This window comes from Durio zibethinus, chromosome 18 (assembly GCF_047325235.1).
Source record: "Durio zibethinus cultivar Kanyao isolate XHJ-2024 chromosome 18, ASM4732523v1, whole genome shotgun sequence".
In the NCBI taxonomy this organism is placed as follows: domain Eukaryota; kingdom Viridiplantae; phylum Streptophyta; class Magnoliopsida; order Malvales; family Malvaceae; genus Durio; species Durio zibethinus.
Window position 1 is genome coordinate 11,711,365 of NC_143179.1, and position 21,248 is coordinate 11,732,612.

Here is a 21,248-nt window from a genome sequence, read left to right on the forward strand (position 1 = left end):
GTGCATGCCTGACTGCCTGTATTGAATGTCACATGGATCAGCATCAAACTGTTCCATTGGCCTAGGCTTTTCGCGGTTTCGCCAGAAGAGATTAGTTTGGTAAAAAATCAGTTGTGTACAAGGAAGGTCTATGAGAAGCCATCCGCCAGAGGGAAACTACAATCACTCTTATGATTGAAGTGTTTCACTTTAAATTTTACCAGCAAACATACCATCATTTGTATTTTTCTTTAATCATCATCTGTTTCTTGGATGATAACAAGCATCTTGAATTGGAAAAGGTGGATCAGAGAAAAAGCCATCGTGAATGCGATCTGCAACCCACATATGGCTGCCTGAGAATAATGTGTACTATCCCTGCTACTGTGCCTTGATGGATGATTGCAAGGATTACCATAAACCGTTCCATTGCTTTTGTTTTTCCAACAATTAATGTACTACTTTGATATATGTTTATGAGAAAAGTCAGGTCACCAATACAAGACTATGCCTAGACCTGTGCCTGCGGTGATCTCCACATATGGACATAGTTATCTATTTAATTTTAGAAAATACAATTATTTTCTCATTGGCTGGGGAAGGGACAGTCAGTTTCTCCATTACATTGAGTATAACCATATAGAACAGATTTAAATTTATTGTCGTTTATCTATCTTCTCTCCGAACGCATTTCTCATGATGCTTAAAAGGATTGGCACAGAAAGAAAAGTTGCTTTTCGATATGTGTAAGTAAATTAAAGCCTAGCACTTGTATGAATTTGATTACTAAAAAGATAGCCATCATCTAGTAATGTGGCTTGTAAGTGCCTGATCAAGACTTCATTGATAATGTGCTTTACCACTACCATTGGGGCTCGTTGATAGCTTGTTTGACCGGATTTCCTAATTTTTGATCTGTCTATGTTTTTGTATCAAAACTACGACTTAATATGATTATTTTTCTTTTGGCTTTTCATACAATGGTCCTGAGTTATGGGATATGAGGTTTAGTTTGCTGTTTGTTGTTGTTTTTTTATGTTTTTGTAATTTGGACTTGATCATATTTTTACAACTGGCGTTATCAGGTACCAAAACCCAAGTATTTGTGTTCAATAACATGCATTTGTTCATATATCATATTTAAATGTCCTCCTACTCTTTCTGGTTGGTATATGAAATAAGATTTTGCTAATGTTTCTTTTATATAATATCCATAGTGGGCTTCGCAGAGAGATTAGTTATGCTGCCACCGGTCGCCCAATTCAAGATGTTATACAGACAGATGCTAATATCAATCCTGGCAATAGTGGAAGGCCACTCCTAGATAGCTCAGGAAACCTATATATTCTCCTTCTGGTGCATCTTCTGGTGTTGGATTTTCAATTCCACTTGACACAGTGAGTATTATGTAGATCTTTGTACTTCACTTTGATGAGGTTTTTGCGTTGTTTTAGGATTGAAATGCAAGAATTTATCTGTTTCTTTTTCTTTCCTTGTTAATAATTCATCAAGTCATTCTGACATATCCAGGTAAGTGGCAGTGTTGATCAGCTGGTGAAGTTTGGGAAGGTGACAAGATCTATTTTAGGGATTAAATTTGCTCTAGATCAATCTGTGAAACAGCTGGGAGTAAGTGGCCGGTGTGCTTGTCTTAGATGCTCCTGCATCAAGCTTTCATGTATAATTGATGTTCATATCTGAAGTCATATACTCCATGATCATTATGTTTCAATGTTGTGTTGAAGATTTAATATATTATAGGGGTCTGCAACCAACAAAGCTTGATATAATAAACATCTGTTAATGGAAAGAAGAGGTCACTAATGGCAGTGACTTGTATACAATTCTTCATCAGTGCAAAGTTGGCGACAAGGCCATAGCATTAATGAATAATTAATGCCTATATCCTTTTCACATTGTGAATTAGCAGAAAGCATCAACCTCTCTAAAATAGTTGCAGCCATCTTAATCTTTCTCGTAAATTGATTCAAACACAAGTGCAAAACTCCAAAAACAAGTTTTACATTAGTTTTGTTTTGGACACCTAGATCTTTTCTTGTTACTTCACTTTCCCAGATCTCTTTTAAGTTATGGAATGTCTTTCTCATGGAACAATAACTAATGCATAATCTACTCTTACTCCTTTCCAATGAACATTATAACTTATAAGCCAGTTATTGGCATTAAGTAATTTAATGTTCAATTTCCTTTTCAGGTTTGAATCCTTGAACCAGAGAGTGAAGTTTATGAGAAGGAAGAGAGTTACTTCTTGTTATGCACCCTTAAATCATAGGTTAAAGCGGATTTATTTGACAAGGAACGAATTATACCATTAGATATTCAATATGAAGCCACGAGATCTAATTTTGTTCCAATAATGAATTTTAGCCAATTGAAAAGATTTTCTGATCAATCCTTTTGATTCTATTAATAACATGGATTAGGAATGTCATACATTGATCAATCAAAGAAAGATTCAATAACTAAAAGAAATATCGATTTTTAGAATCTTTTCTTTCTTCAAACAAAATGAATGAAGATATAATCACATACAATTTCCTAAATATCTTTACGGATATTTCTTAATGTTTCAGCTCTTTATTGAAACGTTAGAAGCGAATGAACAATCGTTGAAAGAAATCAAAGAATTTCTTGAGAATGTTACAAGATCCATTTCTTTTTTCTTTTATATGTGATCAGAACCGAGAAACTTTAGATGAAATTTGAAGAGCAAGCAAATTTATCGGGTTCTTGTTAAAGATGGAATTCAAGTTGGTTGAAAATTTACCCTACCGAAGTAGCTAAGGGACATCCTAACTGTCAAGGGTATTTTTAGATAAAATGGATTTTTGTTTTATTAGTATAAATCAATTATCAACCGAACATATTTTAATCATTTTGATCGAATTGACGTGTCAGATTTATTTAAATTTATTGATTCACATCAATTTGATCACTTCGATCATCTTTATTTTAAATTTTTTAAGATATTGATTTATCAATTATTAGATCTTGAATAAATAATCAACCGTCAACTCAACTCAAATTTATTAAATTAGTCGTGAAACCCTAGGGCTGATGATAACTTAGGCTATCTCAAATCTTTCATTTCACAAATACAAATAACATTATCCAAATAACTTTTAAAGAATTTTAGTTTCAAAAACTTTTCTATTTTCTCTTTTTTTTTTTCCTGAGATCAATTTTTAACTTAGAGCGGCAAAACAGAATCGCATAAACTACCTAGGCCTTTGTTGTTAACTAATTTTTTTTCTCGTGTTTTTAGGATTTTACTCCTCAAAGACAACTCGGCACAAACTGTTAGAAAAGAAATAGATTGTGCTCAGGGTGAGTGTAAGAATAGAAAACTGAAAATGCAATTTGATTATTCCAAAAAAAAAAAAAAAGGAAGCCTTCGGAGGGCAGTGGGCTTTCCATTTTTAGATAATGTGCATTTGTTGTGGCCGTGCATGCGCTGATGAGGCAGTTAGTTGGTCATAAATTCTTGTATTTAATTTGCACTTCGCAGTTATGTCTTTCTGCTTTATTATTGTACTAATAAAATTCAAAAGAATTTTTTATTTATTTTTTTTGCCTGGTTTCTTAACTTGTCTTTTATCCCTAAATAAAGGGTTCGGTTTTGAAAAATTAAAGAATTGAAGTTCCCTAAAAGGAAATAAAAGAAAACATGTGCATGCTTGTTTTTCAATGAAAGTAATTAGCTCAAGTTAATTAGTAACCAGTTCTTCTTTGCTGTATTCCAAGCACAATGGAAAAGAATGGCAAAATGGGTCTAATTGAAAGTGGAAAAACTATTAGAAACCTTCTAATAACATGGAGTTAGAATTAATGGCAAAATGAATTTTTATTTGGAGGAGAGATTTATATATATATATATATATAAGAAGATCGAAATTTAAAGATAGCTGAAATAAAATTGTAAATATCGGCGGTGATCGAATCTTAATGTTGTAAGAATTCATGTCTTAAGAGAGGGGAATGGACCATTTAGATTAAGTTTCAAATTAAAAAAAAAAAAAAATTAGACTTACTTATTAAGCTTGGGATGATGCACTTAAAAGGTAACTAATTTAGCATGAAAGCTAACAAAAAATATCTAGATGTGTGCCAAAGCTACTAAGAGCGACTTATCCAAAGTCTGCCATCCTATCATCTCTCATCATCACCTGTCCATATATATATATATATATATATATATATATATAACAAGAAGTCTACACTGTCAAAAAACTTCAATTCCAAACATTTCTACTGATACAAAATCATTTTTGCTCTTTGGCTTCTGCAACAGCAAGAACTCCTACAAAGTACCATGATAAAAGAAGGTGAAATTCCATACAAAAAAGGGTTATGGACAGTGGAGGAAGACAAGCTACTCATGGATTATGTCAAGCTGCGTGGAAAAGGACAGTGGAATAAAATAGCCAACGAGACAGGTCATAGCACAGTTCATTTCTTCTGGTTTTTTTTCTTTGTGCTAATCTTCCTTTTTCAACAGAAGTGAATGGTTAATCTTTGTTCTTCCTCATACAGGTTTGAAGAGAAGTGGGAAGAGTTGCAGGCTAAGGTGGATGAATTACCTGAGCCGCAACGTGAAGAAAGGCGATTTCTCTGAGGAAGAAGATGACCTTATAATTAGACTTCATAAGCTTCTTGGAAACAGGTGGTCTCTGATTGCTAAACGGGTGCCAGGACGAACTGACAATCAAGTGAAAACTTACTGGAATTGTCATTCGAGGAAGAAACTAGGCATCAAAGAGAAAAACCGAAAAAGGGTTAATTGTTGTCAAAGTTCCAAGCAAGTGAACGTGTCAGATCAGGCAGCCATAGACCCAAGTCAAGGTGATGGTGCCACCAGTTGAGCCATGGAAATAGCAGTGGATCAAAGTAGCAGCCAGCAATCCACTGATCAGGTCTTAAACAATACTCAAGAATCAGTGATCAGTGAGAGGTATATGAACCCTTTCTGGATTCCTGATAATGATTTGGAGCTAAGTACCCTTTCCATGATGGAGTACTTTGATGAATATTCTTCTTTTGATCTTGCTTGATAGCTAGGACCTTTGCCAATTAATTTGTCAGTAATGACTATTTAATTAGCTTTATCATATTGAATTTAGCTCCTCTGTCCAACTTTTAATCCATTGTGATACCTTAAAACCACTTCATTAACTGTAAAACTATTTTCATTTAATGTTTTGCTGGAAGATCAGGATGTTTAGTTTTAGAGGTAACATGGCAATTCAGTTAGTTTATGCAGTCACCCTTAAGAGGTAAAATCTAGTAGGTTCAGAGTTTGAATCCCAACACTTACATCCCTCATCCTATCTTCAAGTTGCCGCCTCTTTGTATTAAAAAAAAAAAGACGGCCTAATAAATTTTTACTCAATATATGGCATCCACATGCAACCACAAACATTTGCAGTTTTCACTGTGTAAGGTCAAATTCAATTTCTTAAACTTTTTCTGTATCGGCAGTTTACATTTATAGCAAGAGTATCAGTAAAGAATTGATCCATTTATTTCCGAGGTGGGCATCTGCATGGAGAAAATGCAAAGATTTCCTTAGCATGGCAAAAAAAAGGAACAGCATTGTAGACGTAATGATATTAAAGAGTCTGCAATATTACACCATTAAAGAAAAACATGCCCACATGACTGTCTTTGTTGGCAATTAAAAATCCTTCAAGTTCTTGAATGAACACACAGAGAACCGGCCCCCTATTGTTAATAATGGAAGAGTGAGATGTTAACATATCAATCTCACTCACTGTAAATAAATATTTCTCATAAACATTTAACAGTAAATTGATTTTTGATCCATTTTTATGTCCTGCCATTTCCAGCGACAGAACACTATCTTTTATATCTGACTCTTGGATCATTATGTTACTTCATTCCACTGATGCACAAGTACCTGTGAAGCTGTGAAAATTGATCAAACCCTTCGTTATAAAACTTTGTTTATTCATTTTTGACCTGTTTATAAGGTTCCTATACTTGAATGTATTGTAAGGTTTTGTGGCATGAGCCAATCATGGATTTGTTCTATATTTTTTCTGCTGATGCATTAATCAAGCCACATATTAATATGCTAAGGAACATTGGCTGAACGTTATTAAAACAGTTGAAGGACCCCAGTTCTTGAAAATGTCTCAAGTCTACAAAACTCAGTTCAGATTATAGTGTGAGAAAAAGTGAAGATCAAAGCCTCATCTTTGCAGGGATGGCCTCCCTACAGCTTCCAATGAAGTATTGTGGCGACATCTTTTACCTAACAAAGGAAAAGAAAGCGAAAAAAAATGCAGCCATGAATAAAGTCATTTGAAGTACGTTTATGTTTCTTAGTAAAAGTAAATCTAGTGAGAATTTATAGATCAAAGGAGCCGCGGCCGGTGTCACTCACGCACAAGCATTAAGAGTACATTGTAGTAAAAAAAAAAGACTGGTAGTTAAGGAACAAAGATGGGGTCACTGGTGATTGGTTGGTGTTCATACAGATAGAGGGCTCGAAAGGGCAAACTGAAGACTCCAGAGCTCGAAAGTTCCTTGAATGAAATCATAGTAACCACCCTTCAGTGCTAGAGTTTTCCTCACCAAACCATCTCTAACAAATGGATAACTTAGCAGGTCTCCAAGGGATACGTTCACTGCTTCCTGAAATTATAATGCACCCATTAGTGGTTAGAAAAATGTGGTTTCATCCCCCTATAAAGTAACATTCACTACCAATGCTTTGTTTCAGAATCTGTTCTGATTGCAATTACTAATATTTAACTGAATTATGATTTTTGTTGCAATGTGTATTAACATCATTCCAAAGGAAAAGTGTAAACAGTTAGAGGTAATGGCAAAGAAGCTGAGAAAGAAGGTGTCTACCTTCTCACAACATGTACATTGAACTCCCAGAGGCTCACCACTGTTTTCTGCTAGCACCTTGGTCTTAGCAGGCATTCCAATCTTAACCCAATCTTCTATGAAATCACTGCAAATTTCAATCAGATTAGAGTAAATTTTAGTTAGTACATCCATGTTCTTTTGTACAAAGGAGACCGCTGCTTGGGGATAAGGGAAATGGTTATAGCTGTTGGGACTTGAATCCTAGATTAAGAATGGTTGCATGAACTAACTGATCTAAGTCTCCAGTCCATCATTCTTAGTTAGTAATGCAAAAACCTTTTGTAAACAGTAAGGCCTTACGTAGATGTGGTTCCATCGTATGGGAAAGACACGAGCCCCTTGATTCCACCACAGGCGCTGTGCCCAATTACCACAATTTCCTGTACCTGCAAAAGATTAACACATCCATTTTAATGAGATTCCAAGAATAAATTGTTCCATAGTTCATATATCTGACCCATAGAAAAACCTGTTCCATAGTTCACCTTAAGATGCAAAACTGCATATTCAATGGCAGCTCCAATTCCAGAGTATTTAGTCTGTCATTAAAATAGACAAAGAGTCAAGAGCATGGTTCTAAACTTCTAATATATATTGGCCAAGCAAATTGGGTCCAAATTAAGGTACCTGATCATATGGTAGCACCATATTAGCAACATTGCGAACCACGAAAGCTTCCCCTGGTTGTATGTCCAGCACATGAGATGGGCAGACCCTGGAGTCCGAGCAGGCAACAATCATATATTGCAACAATATATGCCAACATTTTTCGGTTCAGCATACATATATAACGAGAGATTCATAAACATTGATGTCAAAATTTGTGTCTCAGACCTCCAAATTGAAATTCTCAAGTTGAAATTTTGAATGAACATATATACCTTTGGGCTTTGACCCTTTGCAAGCTCAGCATACAAAGCAGGATTCTTTCTGCAAAAAAGGCAGTTAGTGAATAAAAAGCACGCATTGGTGGATTTTTTTTTCAAAGTGTCTACTTATAATAGATATATATATTAATAAATTCGTGATATTTATATATATATATATATATTTGTCACGAATTTATTAATTTTATCAATGAAAAAGATGTTTAGGAAAAATTTTTCTTTCAAATTTTTTTGTTTTACAATAAGATATCATTTGGACATGCTGACGCAAGACTATTAAAGAACAAAGTAGAAGAAAATTGATGAAATGTAGGAAAATGGGTGATGACTAACTCATAGTTTTCTTTCTTGAAGTAGATGAATCCTTCTTTCAACTTCACAACAGAATCAAAAGGTTTGCCATCAGATGATGTTGCCTTAAACTTAGCTGTAATTTGGTCCACCTTTGCAGCTGCTACAGCTTTCAATTCTCCTTTCTCAGTACAATCAAAAACAAAAACGATGCTTTTAATTTCTCATGAAATATATTGTCTCACTTAAGTGAATAATTCAATGTGAAATTTTATTTAAAGCTTCGCTGAGAAATCTTTGTCAATTAATCTTTTTACATATTTGTATTTTATATATAAATATGTCACCAACTTATTATGGTACAAATTAAAAGAAAAGTCAACGACATTAATTTTGTGGTGGGCCAACAATACTAGGTTTGACTGACGGTCTCGATTGAATCAGAGATCAAAAGTACAGAACAGAAGAAGTACATTAATGTAGTAATGTTAAAAAAACAAAGAAAGTTAAAGATCAGTTAAAAGAGTGAAGATAGAGACAGAACATTAGTTCTATTTTTTTTTTCTATTACCTGAGCAGTTTCTTTAGAGCATCAATGGCTTCGTCGTATGACTTGTTTCCCATGTCTTCTCTCTGCGAATTTTCAAACCCCCATTAAAAATTCAGACAAATTTTTTTAACATGTGGTTAGTCCATGTTCACTTATCTATCTTTAAGTTCTTTGATGGGTAAAAGAAAATCAATTTAACTAAATTCTCATAATTCAGTTTTACTGATTGACGTTATTTAGCCAAAAAGAGAGTTTGATTGGTTTTTTTTGGGTTAATCAGTGCCGCACATGTGTTATAATCCAGGCCGTAAGTTGCTTATGTAGGCATTATCACCATTAGAGTGCCATGTTTTCATGTAGAAAATCTCCACGTCGCCACATTGACGCGTTTTAATCTTGCATGACAATGATTTTTTTTTTCTAGCGAGGATAGAACCCTATTCTTTGGGTATGTTTTTTGATTAAATAAAAAATATATTATTTATTTAATAAAATGTTCGACTATATTAACATTAATTATATTAGAAAATTTTGTACGAAAGAAAAAAGGGAGACATTCATGTACCCAATTAGAAGGGGTGAGCAAGGGAGTACGAGCGGCGAAGACCGGGCGGTCGCCTATGAAGGTAGGAGGAGAGGCGGAAGAGTTAAGGGTGGCAACCGTAGAAGGCCGCAATGTGGCTCTCCGGAGAGAAGAAAGTTGAGTAGAAGGAGAGGTGGAGGTGAGGCACCAACCGTTGATGGAAGCCGTCGACATTGTCACAAAGGGTCATAGGATTTATACTGGATTTATACCATATTTTATTGACAATTGTTCACCGGATAATGAAAGCGAAAGCTTGGTGAATGGGGGCTTCTACTCTTGTCGATGAGGTTTGGACTTGGCGATAAATTTTCTCTGGTCTCTCTTCATCATGAATTTAGCTAGTATGTTTTAATATGTTCATCATCTTATATTTTACCTTTTGCATGTTGGGACATGCATGCAAGGATCATGCTCCACGTATATAAATCCATTATTTTTGTGGTCTTAAATTGTCACATTTGCCTGGATTCCCTACAGTTGTTGTAACTGTAGAAATATATGCATGCCTTATTGCTTCCCTTCCCTTCAACTGAACAATTGGATCAACAAAATGATTTTTTCAGGACAAGGGATTCTTAGGCTTTTGTAATTTTTTTTTCTTTTCCGAGTCAATTCAAATGATACTCTTATTTATGTCGAACTTGAACGAATTCATAAAAAATTAATTTTTCACAACTTCCAACATATTAAAATATGATCTCAATTAATTAGAAAGGAAAATAAGTTTTACATATATATATATATATATATATATATACATATATACATATATGTGGTATTCATCCCAATCTTGAGATTAGTAAATCCCTAAGATGTTAATTTTACCTTTTTTTTTTGTTCTTTAATCATATTACTGCTTGATATCAATGAAAATCAAAACTAGTTGTTTCCGGTCCCATCCCATCTCCATCTTATGATGATACATACCCCCCAAAAATAGTAGCATTTGTATGGATATGAGAAGATGATGTTAAGACAAAACTGCTAAGATGGGATAATGTTTAGAATGAAAAATCAATAGTGCAGGAGAGACGGACATGATGAGTGAATATTATAATGATGGGGTAGTTTCCATGGAGATAAGGCCCTATCTCTAATACATGGCTTTGCTCATGTCTCGTGTTGTGTCAGGCACAGCTGCTGTTTTGAGAGATTTTGGATGTGAACATTAAATTCCAGGCTTCCAGCTATGGCTTCGTCTTGCAAAAGCTTTTTCGGCATTGCAACAACATTTTTGTGACCTCTAACAAACTACTATTCACTAATATTGAATACATTGCGATTTATGATCATCCTTAAGTTCTCAAAATTTGTCTTCTGAATTAGAAGTTACCAGAAAATGAGGAATGTGTATCTTATAATTTGAGAAAGGGTGGATCAATTGGTATGAAAAATGGTCAAATGAACTATAAAAATGGCTATGATACAATTAAGGATGGATGCTAAAATTTTTTCTATTGATTGAAAGTCATTAATCTCATTTCCCGCACTTTGAAGCATTAAGTTCGATGATTAATGCATGATATCGATATAAATTCAAATATCTCTCTTCCCAAACAAACTAATAATAATCTCTTTTGGTGCTCACCAAATTCTTGTTCCTTAAAGGCTAAATCATTGTTGAGCACACACGGTCTGCGGAGGCTTAACCCATCTTGCCCTCTTGCTTATACGAGAGAATGATCAAATTATTCCCTCTTTTTTTTTTTGAAAAAATCCTTATCATGTTTACTGAATAAAAAGCACAGCATGTAAAGAGCACGATCGGCTCTGATACAACCCAATGTATTGTCTTTTTTTTTTTTTTTTCTCAGCAATGCCAGCATTCGAACTGCACCATGTTTCCTATTTTAAGGCTTGAAAGTGTAACGTTGTAGGTACAAAATGGAGACTTACATGTTCTTATATGTACCATTTGGTCCTTGTAATCATGTCGACACATTTAGCAAAGAAAAAGATTATGCCAACATCTTTGTTTGTCATCTTTTCAACATGTCCGAACTCAGGCTTTGATACATACCTTTACCTCCTGTCATGTACCTTTTAGTGTTGTCCTGTTATTGTAGTTTCCTCGGGCCATAGATGGCTACGAGCTGAAGGACAAAATACTGAAACTGAAATTTAGTTTATTTGGTTCATTAAATCACCCTTAAAAGGTTGTATCTCACAAGTCTAAAGTTTAAGTCTCAATACTTACATCAATACTTACAGCTTCCTCTGAACCAAAAATAAATAAATAAATAAATAAGAGACAAAATGCTCTTCTTCTCCAAGTTGGTTCGTTTCCATGGGTAAAGTATGATTTTACTCAACCCTAAAAAATGATTGAAGAAGAGTTTTCCTCGGTGATAAAAGTTTAAACATGCTTTATAATAGCAGTTAATAATCAAAATACTAAAATCAAAAAGCAGTGACCATACTTAGATACTGAATATGCAAACCGCCCATGCATTTATCAAAAATTGACTACATTTTATGTGATCAAAACCTAAATCACTGAACCCTTGGACGTGCTATAAGGATAGCAATTAACCTTTTTATTCGCAAAGAGACCAAACAAATGTATAGAACCAAAATTAAGCTAGAAGAATTACATTGGACATGTACTCATCATACTGAAGGGCAAATACTATTTGCATAAGGAATTGACACATGCTAATTTCAAGTCTCAAGGAGAGAAGCAAACAAAAATTTACCTTGTGGATTTATAGCAACCAAAACTACTTGGGGGCTAGTCTGATAGGACAGACAGAGAACGCAACGCAACGGGCTGCTTTTGCCAGCATGAATCGCTCGTTCTCTGTCAAGGGCCTCTCTATCACCTTTATAACATTGGCATCCTAAGACATCAAAGGCAAACAATAGTCAGCAAGGATTTATAATAAAAATTACAATAATATTGCTAAAAGCTTTGGCTTTTTTTATCGTCTATCAAATCTGTAAATCCATAATTTTTGCTTCTTTTCATTTTTTGTTTTCCTAATTTGGCTCTCTTTTTCCCCATGAAGTTACTAGAAAATGTTTGCAGAAACTAACCTTCTCTTGTGGTTTAATTATGGGCCTCACACTTGCAGTACCACCAATTGTAATCACATTGTTAATGTTCCCCCTCTCATCCCTTTCTGTTGGTGAAGATGTTGAATGCCGCCAGTTCCCATTAATAATATACTTGTAATAATATCTAAAGGCAAGCGACATTAATAAAATGTGAGTGAAAATCTTTTGTGCTAGAGACAACTTGCTTTTAATGTTATAATAACATATTAACCAACTGCATGATGTCCAGCAAGAGCTGCAGGGTTAGAGAATTCTTTAACCATGCCTGCTTAGATTAATAATTAAAAACAATAATTTCTGTAGAGAATCAACCATATAGCCCCAGGTAATAATATTCTTTCTGGTTAAGTGGAGATAATTTGAAAACTAAGGAGCAATTAGGAAAACAGTTATAGAATGAAGACCACTTACTTTCCTTGTGGAAGTCTAATGTCAACTTCATATCTTGCTCCACCTTTGTGGGTAGCCTTAATTGGTTCTTTCCAATTTCCCGTAAAATCTCCAACTAAGCACACATCCTCCCCCTGTAAGACAAAGACCGGAAGAACTTTGAAAAAAGCTTCACAAAGACCAGTTGTCATCTAGGCACCCCACTTTAGTAACAAAAATGGCTTAAAACCGTGGATGCTTCAGACTACATTATAGGGTTAATCCTACATGGTACCTACCAGTTTAGTTGGAAAAGCCTTTGGGAATATAAAATTCCAGGAAGGGATTATGCCATTATGGCCCTTAGGATGTGGGATTTCCTATCCATCAGAAAAGCCCAATGCAGAAACAAGAAAGGCAAGATTTAATAAATTACCTCGTTATGGCCATTCCACACAAAGGTCAAAGCATGTGTTGCGGGTCCATCATGTCTGCCACCTTCTATCATAGCTATAAGATCCCATGTTGCCCAAGCAATTGCTGGCCTATGTGTTGCAATAATCAATAGTTTTACGGATTCTTGAAAACATAACATATACTGAAGATCAGCAAAGCACATATAATTTTAGTTCCCTAACGTGTGTTAGTGTAACTATAATAAAACAGTAAGAGAGCCACTAAAATCCCTTCATTTTTTGACTAAATATTTTATCTGCTTATTCCAAATACTAATAGAAGTTTTTCTTTCTTTCTTGAAAGTTTCTTTTCCCATCTTGGACAGAAAAGATTGAGAAATACATTGACTCCATCAAATAAGAATCTCGGTCAAGTGTTAAGCATCCAACCTAAAACCAATTGGAAATGGATAGAGAGGCCTAACTTGAATATAAGACCACATGCAGTCCAAGACTTAACAGATGTGGGATAACACCACTTAATAGGCTCCATCAGTGCAGGAAACATAGGCCTTGTGACAATCTCAAAAGCAGTAACAGACAGGAATAACATAACAGAACTTGGATTCTTATATCATGTTAAGCATCCAACCTAAAACCAATTGGCTATAGGTGCAGTGGCCCAACTAGAATATAAGACCACAGGCAATCCAAGACTTAACAGATATGAGATAGCACTACTTAACACCAAGAATCATACTAGAAGAATGCTGAAGGAGCAGAGGTAAAGCTGTGAATAAGGAAATGAATCTCTACAATAATGAATTAAAGCAAGGAACATGGAAAATCACAACAAAAGCTCCTTGATATACCAAGCACAAAGTCACATACACAAAACAACATTATAGCAAAGTACCTGTCTGGCCGGCATGTATGCAATCCAGTGACAAAATTATGAGCTGCATGAAGTGAAGTATCAGTCATCCAATGCAGGTATGCAATTACACAAGCCGGTGATCGATCAAAACCAGTAGTACAAGTAACAAAGACACGGTGGCTCCTTTTCAACAAGCGTAATAAGAGCCCAACAGAGAACGGTAATTTCTTCCTCATATCAAACGAGTCTCCATCCCTGAAGTAGAAAACAGAGGCAAATTAATCAGCTATGTCGGGCTACCAATGCCAAATGATGACAATAATATATGCTGAATCATTGTGAATTCATGCATCCATTTCCCCTCTTAGAATAGAAAGGAAAATTATCATAGAGCAACATCATTTACAAGTTAAAGGCACATGAGCTTATTGAAAACTTCACTGCTATGGCATGCAAAAGAGTTCATATGATTAAAGATGAACCACTTGCATGGATAAGTTCTTTCAGAAATCAACAGAATGTTAAACCATCATTTTTGCTTACTTTATAGGAAAATTGATCATTAGGATATTCAATCTTTGGCATGACTGATTGATTGACTTGGAATTGATTCCCCAGTTTTCTGCTTCAATTCCACTCTGAAAATTTATTACAGCAGTGATGCCCTGGTGCAGAATTCCAAGTTGTTAAATGGGAGACATGGAATGGGAAATATAAAACTTGATGCTATGAAAACTCATTTGGCTGAAAAAAACTATTGGCCTCAGACCAAGAAGAAAGGAAAAAAAATACACCAAAATTGACACACAATGGAGACTGTCTTACTGGGACATCTTTTAATATGAAGCAGAAAAATAATCACAGATCAGACAAGCAATTATAATGGCTAAAATAAGAGACTAGATTCACTTATCAAAAGATAATGCAGCTGAGGTAATTGTAGAGTGTAGAATAATGCCCATGATTCATGATCATTGAGACTTGTTAGTGTTTGGGTCCCACAATTTCAGAACAAGTGATGAAATGATGTGTCAAGCATATCTTTTTCTTTACGAAGTTCCTTTAAAAACTCTGTAATAAAATCCAGTTTCAATGACAAAATGAATCAAAGATTTTGGTCGAATAACCGATATATAACAAATTTATCAGCCAGAAATCAATCTCTAAATAAAAGCATCATACTTGCAAGATTAATACTCTAATATCACACAATCAAAAGCAAATGGTTCTGCTCAAATAGCGGGTCTGTATACACTCACCGCATCAGAGAGAGTTTCTACATCAGCATCTGTCTGTATACATGACCCCACATATATCTGCTCTGTAATCTAACAGAACAAACAGTAGAGGTTCAAGAAGAAGAAAAAAAAAAAAGAAATAAGGAAAATAGGGGGAGAGGATGTGCGTGAGAGAAAGAGAGAGAGAAGCAGCGCACAGTGAGATGGTGAGAGAAACAACAAAATCCATGGCTTTGAAGTGCTATCAAACATTAGAGAGATGTACATTGCACCTTACTGTAACGCATTCCAAGGGAGTGGATATAGTAAAGCTCGCCTTTGGAACGATCCAGTGCCTTAACGTATTCCTCCAGTGGGAAGCTTCCATGAGCCCATTCTCCATCTCCAGGCTCCTCCTCAGAAAAAATACAAAGAAGTTGGCTAATGGGTGAAGCAAGAATGTTTTTCTGCAATTTTGAATGAAGGTGTCCATTTTGATTGTTCAAAAACTTCAACCCTTTTGAAGCTAGAAACTTTGAGGAAAATATTACAAAACCAGAATTTCCACCACCCTCAGTGGAACTTTGCAAATTTGATGCCAATATAGATTTGTCCCAAGTTGCCACAGGCATACGACCTCTATTAAACAAAAGGTCAAGATCATTCGAGAGATGCAGTTCATGAATTGGAAAAGGAGTGAAGGGTCTCTCAAGGACCAGACTAAAAGATCCTGTCTTCTCTGTCAGCATCACCCTGAAGAAAGCAAACCAAAAACTGACAAGATAAAGAAACATTGATGAACAGGGCAAGATTGCAAAGATGAATGATAAATATTACCTTAACATTTATCAAAGCTAGCTTAGACAAAAGATACATGGCCAGTTACAATCAACAAAAACTCAAATAAACTGATTAGAAACCATAGTTAGCAGAAAATACTACTTCACTCCCCCCTCCAGCTAAGATTACCTCCAATATGAAACTAGTTGCTATATCAAGTCCTTGCTACAATGATTTAAAATCCCCTAGCAAGATTTTTCTGGGTCAAACAACAACAATTCAAGGGTATTAGAACTTGAAATTAACCAAACCATAAGTGAATCGCACGCTATAGCATGCTTTAAACAACTCAGTCATTCAAAGCTTCTTCAGCATTGCAAACGAAGTTCACACTCGTAATTTACTAACTAAAGAGATAATTTCAGTAATTTCATTGAGATTTCCCAATCAATTCACAAAATATTAACAACTGATAACTAAGCATAAAAAAAATCATAAATTTTTCAAAAAAATTAAAATATATATATTTAAAACCTAGAAAATCTCTTACCGAGCATCGCCGAAGTTCTTGATCTCAGTAAACCTTCCACCAGATGAATCGCTCGCCTTCTTCAACGTGTCTCCTACCATTATTATCCTCGATTTCTCCGCATTACTCTGTAAATATAATTTATTTTAGAAAAATTACACAAAAATAGTAACTGATTTTTCATTTGAAAAAAACGACTCTGAATAAAATGATAATTGCATTACTCCGCGTTTGAGAGCGTGAACAAAGATTTTGCCATCAAGCGATAAAGCGAAGCGAATTCCGAGAGGTTTCTCTAGAGTAACCATATACTCGTTCAAGTTCATCTTCAACACCGAATTTTCACTCGACATTGCTAAAACCTTGATCCTCTTCTTCTCCTTCTGCGTCTTCGTCGTCGTTTTAACCGAAACTCCATTGATGAAGCTCGATTCTCCGCTGCGAAGACCGAGGGCTGCTCTCCAACTGAAGAGTTGCAGCGGAAACGACATCGTTTGCAAAGAAGAAAAATGGAACCGGCGATTAAAGAGATGATGAACAGATGAAGAATATAAAAAAAGCAAAGCCAGGAGACCTGGTAAGAAACCCGTGGTCCACGTGGTAAATATGGGGCCCGGTTGCATGAGTTCTTGTAGCTTTTATACGTTAATCTGCCACGTGTAGATTTTTCATTTTGCTTTGATAAAAAAATCTTTTGGATCTTGGAGGTCATTAAGAGAAGGACGTATAACCAATCCAGAACTGACACGTTTGCTATTTGAGTGTTACGTATGGCGACGGCTTTTCTCTATAATAATTGAAGGCAGCTCGAAGATTTGATGTACGGAAAATGAAATATAAACATTTTTATATATTAGTTTTACATGATAATGCTTTTAATTGATTTATTTTATATGCCATAAAAGGATTTTTTTATGAATTTATTATCACAATTAATTGTGAATAATATATGTAACTTTTATATGTAAGCTCCAATTAATTAATATATGTAATTAATTAAATAAATATAAAAACAAATAATCAATTCTAAATGTACAAACATGCATAAAATAAACTATGAAGTTGATGATTTACAATAAATTTTATATATATAATAAATTATTTGATATAATGATAATAAAATTTTTTAATTTTATAAATGAAATTAAAATGATATTATATGTCTTAATTTTTAATTAATTTTTTAGTTTTTAAATATATAAAGAGATATATATTATTATTTTAATTTTGCTCGTAAAATTAAAAAATTTAATTGTTAATATATTTGATAATTTATATATATATATGGGTGGGCTATATATTTTTTAAATTCTTAATCTACTTTTAGTTTATCCAATTTTTTGTTATACACGGCATCTTAATTTACGTTGAGTTGAACTGCTTATAAGTTACTTTGTATTGCATAATTGCAAAGTTTTCATTTAAAAACCATGACATGATCCTTGCATTTCGGATCAAAAACAATTTCTCATTAAATATAAAATTGATAATTAGTATACTTACCTCATATAAAATATTAATAATTTATGTATTTATATATTTTTTACGAAAATTGAATATCAAAATTTACGTCGATATAAAAATATAAAATATTTTTTATTTTATTATATTTATTAAATAATTTTTATTAAAATTTTAAATAGTATTATTTTTATATTTTTTATTTATATTAATTTTATATCATATCATAATATAATATTTTAAATTATCAAATTTAATTAAATATTTTCGTTACTTCATTACTATTTAAAAATATTTTTTTATTTTTGGGCCAATGCTACTCAGAGTCAGGATTCTGAAAAGTTTTGGGTCAAAAGCCCAAAAGACACAAGCTATAGTGTAGTGGGCTTCTATTATTTCGGGCAAAAAAAAAATGATGATTTATTTTTTTAATGAGTCAACCAAGATGAAATTGTATGCCAAAGAAAATGAAGAAAATTTTCCATTTGAACTTAAGTTAATATTATCAAACTTATGAAATGCTACAATTTTTTTATTATTTAGCATTAAAGTAAACCTGTTGAATCAAAAGGAAAATTTAAACGTAAAAGTTACTTTCACCAATAATAGTAAATTAGATTTGACTGTGAAACTAAGAATGAGTACTCAACAAAAATTTTTTTTCATTGTTGCAGTGAGAGTGACAATAACAATTTAATAAAATATTAATTTGGCAGTCAGCAGATTGAAATAATTAAATATTGTTCTTGGTTCATCAAGAAAAATAGATAGATTTTTAATTTTTTTATGAAAAATCAATCAAAATAAAAAATTTAATGTCACCCGTCAAAACCGGAACAAAAAATAAATACTCATAAATTTGTTACTTATTAAATAATTACTCTACACCATTTGCGAGAAATCGATAAATTTAATAATTTATGTATTTGTATAGTATAAAATATTAAAATTTTATATATTTATATTATATTTTTCATAAAAATTATATATTATAATTTGTGTCAATACAAAAAATATAATATATATATTTTTATTTTGTTAAATTTATTTATGATTTTTATTAAAATTTTAAATCGTATTAATAATATTTTTTATTCGTATTATTTTTATATCATATTTAAAATTATTATATCTAATAATCAGACATTCAAAATAAAAGTTTGAGGGGATAATTTATCATTATGTAAAGTTTTCTTTTTAACTGCTATTTGTGAAAATATTTTATATTGAATTCCATTAAATAAAAATCAGATAAGAATGATTGCGTAGCTCAATTAAGTTGGCTTTTGATGGTGCCTCATTTCACCAGGAATCCAGCTAGCCACCGGCCTAATTGGAAAGTAACAAAATGATTTGATGTGGAATAGCCATGCAACATCCTTTTCTCCTTTTGGAAGCATCTTGAGGTTTGCCTTTCAGCCTCTAAAAGGTGACGAAATAAAATAATGTTGAATGGAATAAAGCATATAATTCAAGACAAAAGAAATCAAGTTTAATTAAATTTGAGTTTGATTCATTAATTATTTAATTAAGTTTTGACTTGACTAATAAATTAAATTAAATTTGAATATTTTTTTGGTAAAAAAAAATTTATGAATAGATAAATTATAATATGTGTCGTATCGACAATGTAAAATAGATGTTTACAAATTATATATTCAAGATGATTATAATAAGTGATCACCAATAGAATTCGAATTTAATATTTTTTTTTAAAAAAAAAACGAACTTTAATCAATTAAATCGATCACTTTACTTAATACCGATGAGTTTTCAAACTTTTTTTAAAAAAGATATATTTATTAATAAATAATAAAACTATAATGTTTAAATTTTATATTTACAATTTTATGGAATATATTTTATCTAAACTTAACTTATTCAATTAAATTACAAGTTGGATTCAAATTTAAAAATAAAATTCAATTAAATTTGAATTTAAGTCTTTTAAACGACTTTCTTTTCCTATACTTTTGAAGAGATAAAAAGAAAGGGAAAGGAAAGAATCCTTCTTTTTCTTTTCACATCTTCTTAGATTGGTGCAAAGTGGGGAGGGGAGGGAATTTTTTTCTTTGGAAAATGACAAGAAACTATGATGGAAATTAGACAAATTTGATGATGTGGTGAATGATCGGAAGAGGCCAAGAAGAAATGGTTGCGACCCTACTGGACCCCAAGACCCCCCATTTTCTGCTCATTTTTCCTTTAATTGCCGACTTTATGGTCACCAGTGATCCAGGTTCAGCAAAGTGCTCAAACCTGGAAGCTTGAAGCTCACCAAACACGTAGCATAGCAAAATAATGTAGACTCCAAAAATCCATTTTTTTTAATCAAAATTATTAGGAATTAAACTTGATAAGCAAAAAACCTTTTATCAATAAACATTCGAGTAAGTGAAAACGAAATTCAATAATAAATCATTCATACAAGATATAATAATTTAATATAATTCAATCTATAATAATTTACTTTCACAAATAAAAAAATCCATTAATAATAATAAAAATTATAAATATATCAATAAATCAATCTATCACTCACTCATATACAGTCAATATTCATGGCCATTTTTTTTTATAATTTTATAAAATATTTTCAACCTAAATAAATACATACACACACACATATATATATATATATATATATATTCATGTGAAACTTTTCAATTTCTTTTAGTCCATCCAAATAAATATTCAAACACGTGTACTTATAAGTACCATTTCAATTTTTTTTAATTTTATGAGATGTCTATTCAGATAAAATCTTACAATTATCTTATATTTTTTTTTATATTTTATTAAAATTTTTATTATTTATAAGCATATTAATTTTTCTATTAAAAATATTTTTTTATAGAATTTTCAACAAAACTTTCATAATTAAAATTAACGGTTCTTTTCTTTTTTTTTATAATATAATTAGAGATATTTTTTTATTTGTGAACTTTAGTCGATTTTTTTTCCAATCTTAAAAGGTGTAATATTTTATATTTATTTAGTATATTCAAAATTTTATTGTCCAAATATTCGGTACAAAAATCTGTCTTTGATTGACAAAAAGGAAAAAAGCCCACCCCCTTTCAAACTGAATGATCCCATTGGTCATATGTTTTCTTTTTCTTAATAAAGGAAGCCATATACAAAATGATGTTGGAACTTGAAAATTTTGTGAACAACCTATCCATCATTTTTTTTTTTTTTTGCATATTTTTTAAATAGATTTTATAATTCGTGTATTTGTATAATGTAAAATATTAAAATTTATTTATTTAAATTATATTTTATATAAAAATTACATGTTATGATTTGTATCAATACAAATACATGAAATATATTTTTTTTTATTTTT

General features: G+C 32.4%; 2 protein-coding genes and 2 pseudogenes across 8 annotated transcripts; 2 read left to right on the forward strand and 2 right to left on the reverse strand.

Moving 5' to 3' along the window:
- Positions 1-818: 818 nt before the first annotated feature.
- Positions 819-1,843, forward strand: LOC149513726 (protease Do-like 1, chloroplastic; annotated as a pseudogene). The gene is made up of 2 exons (XR_016329516.1): positions 819-1,376; positions 1,510-1,843. The product of XR_016329516.1 is annotated as a protease Do-like 1, chloroplastic (transcript).
- Positions 1,844-4,219: 2,376 nt separating this feature from the next.
- Positions 4,220-5,133, forward strand: LOC111300535 (transcription factor WER-like; annotated as a pseudogene). Its single transcript, XR_016329870.1, has 2 exons — positions 4,220-4,436; positions 4,534-5,133. The product of XR_016329870.1 is annotated as a transcription factor WER-like (transcript).
- A 1,102-nt stretch (positions 5,134-6,235) lies between these two features.
- On the reverse strand, positions 6,236-9,563 carry LOC111300948 (carbonic anhydrase 2-like). The gene is made up of 10 exons (XM_089747562.1): positions 9,194-9,563; positions 8,650-8,711; positions 8,121-8,291; positions 7,784-7,830; positions 7,528-7,646; positions 7,386-7,439; positions 7,201-7,286; positions 6,880-6,985; positions 6,499-6,657; positions 6,236-6,274 (listed from the first exon to the last, which is right to left on the reverse strand). Exons 1-10 carry the CDS (start codon positions 9,383-9,385, stop codon positions 6,236-6,238), a joined length of 1,035 nt encoding a protein of 344 aa, XP_089603688.1. The 5' UTR covers positions 9,386-9,563.
- Positions 9,564-10,988: 1,425 nt separating this feature from the next.
- LOC111299581 (phosphoglucan phosphatase LSF1, chloroplastic) lies at positions 10,989-16,962 on the reverse strand. Of its 5 annotated transcripts, none has more exons than XM_022894847.2 (11): positions 16,663-16,962; positions 16,460-16,566; positions 15,423-15,882; positions 15,172-15,240; positions 14,456-14,577; positions 13,952-14,167; positions 13,077-13,185; positions 12,683-12,795; positions 12,251-12,395; positions 11,911-12,054; positions 10,989-11,307 (listed from the first exon to the last, which is right to left on the reverse strand). In XM_022894847.2, exons 1-10 carry the CDS (start codon positions 16,927-16,929, stop codon positions 11,935-11,937), a joined length of 1,728 nt encoding a protein of 575 aa, XP_022750582.2. In that variant the 5' UTR covers positions 16,930-16,962; the 3' UTR covers positions 10,989-11,307; positions 11,911-11,934. The 5 variants fall into 5 exon arrangements, with proteins under 5 accessions (XP_022750582.2, XP_022750581.2, XP_022750580.2 ...); XM_022894846.2 differs by having other exon boundaries at positions 10,989-11,322; XM_022894845.2 differs by having other exon boundaries at positions 10,989-11,328.
- Positions 16,963-21,248: the final 4,286 nt, after the last annotated feature.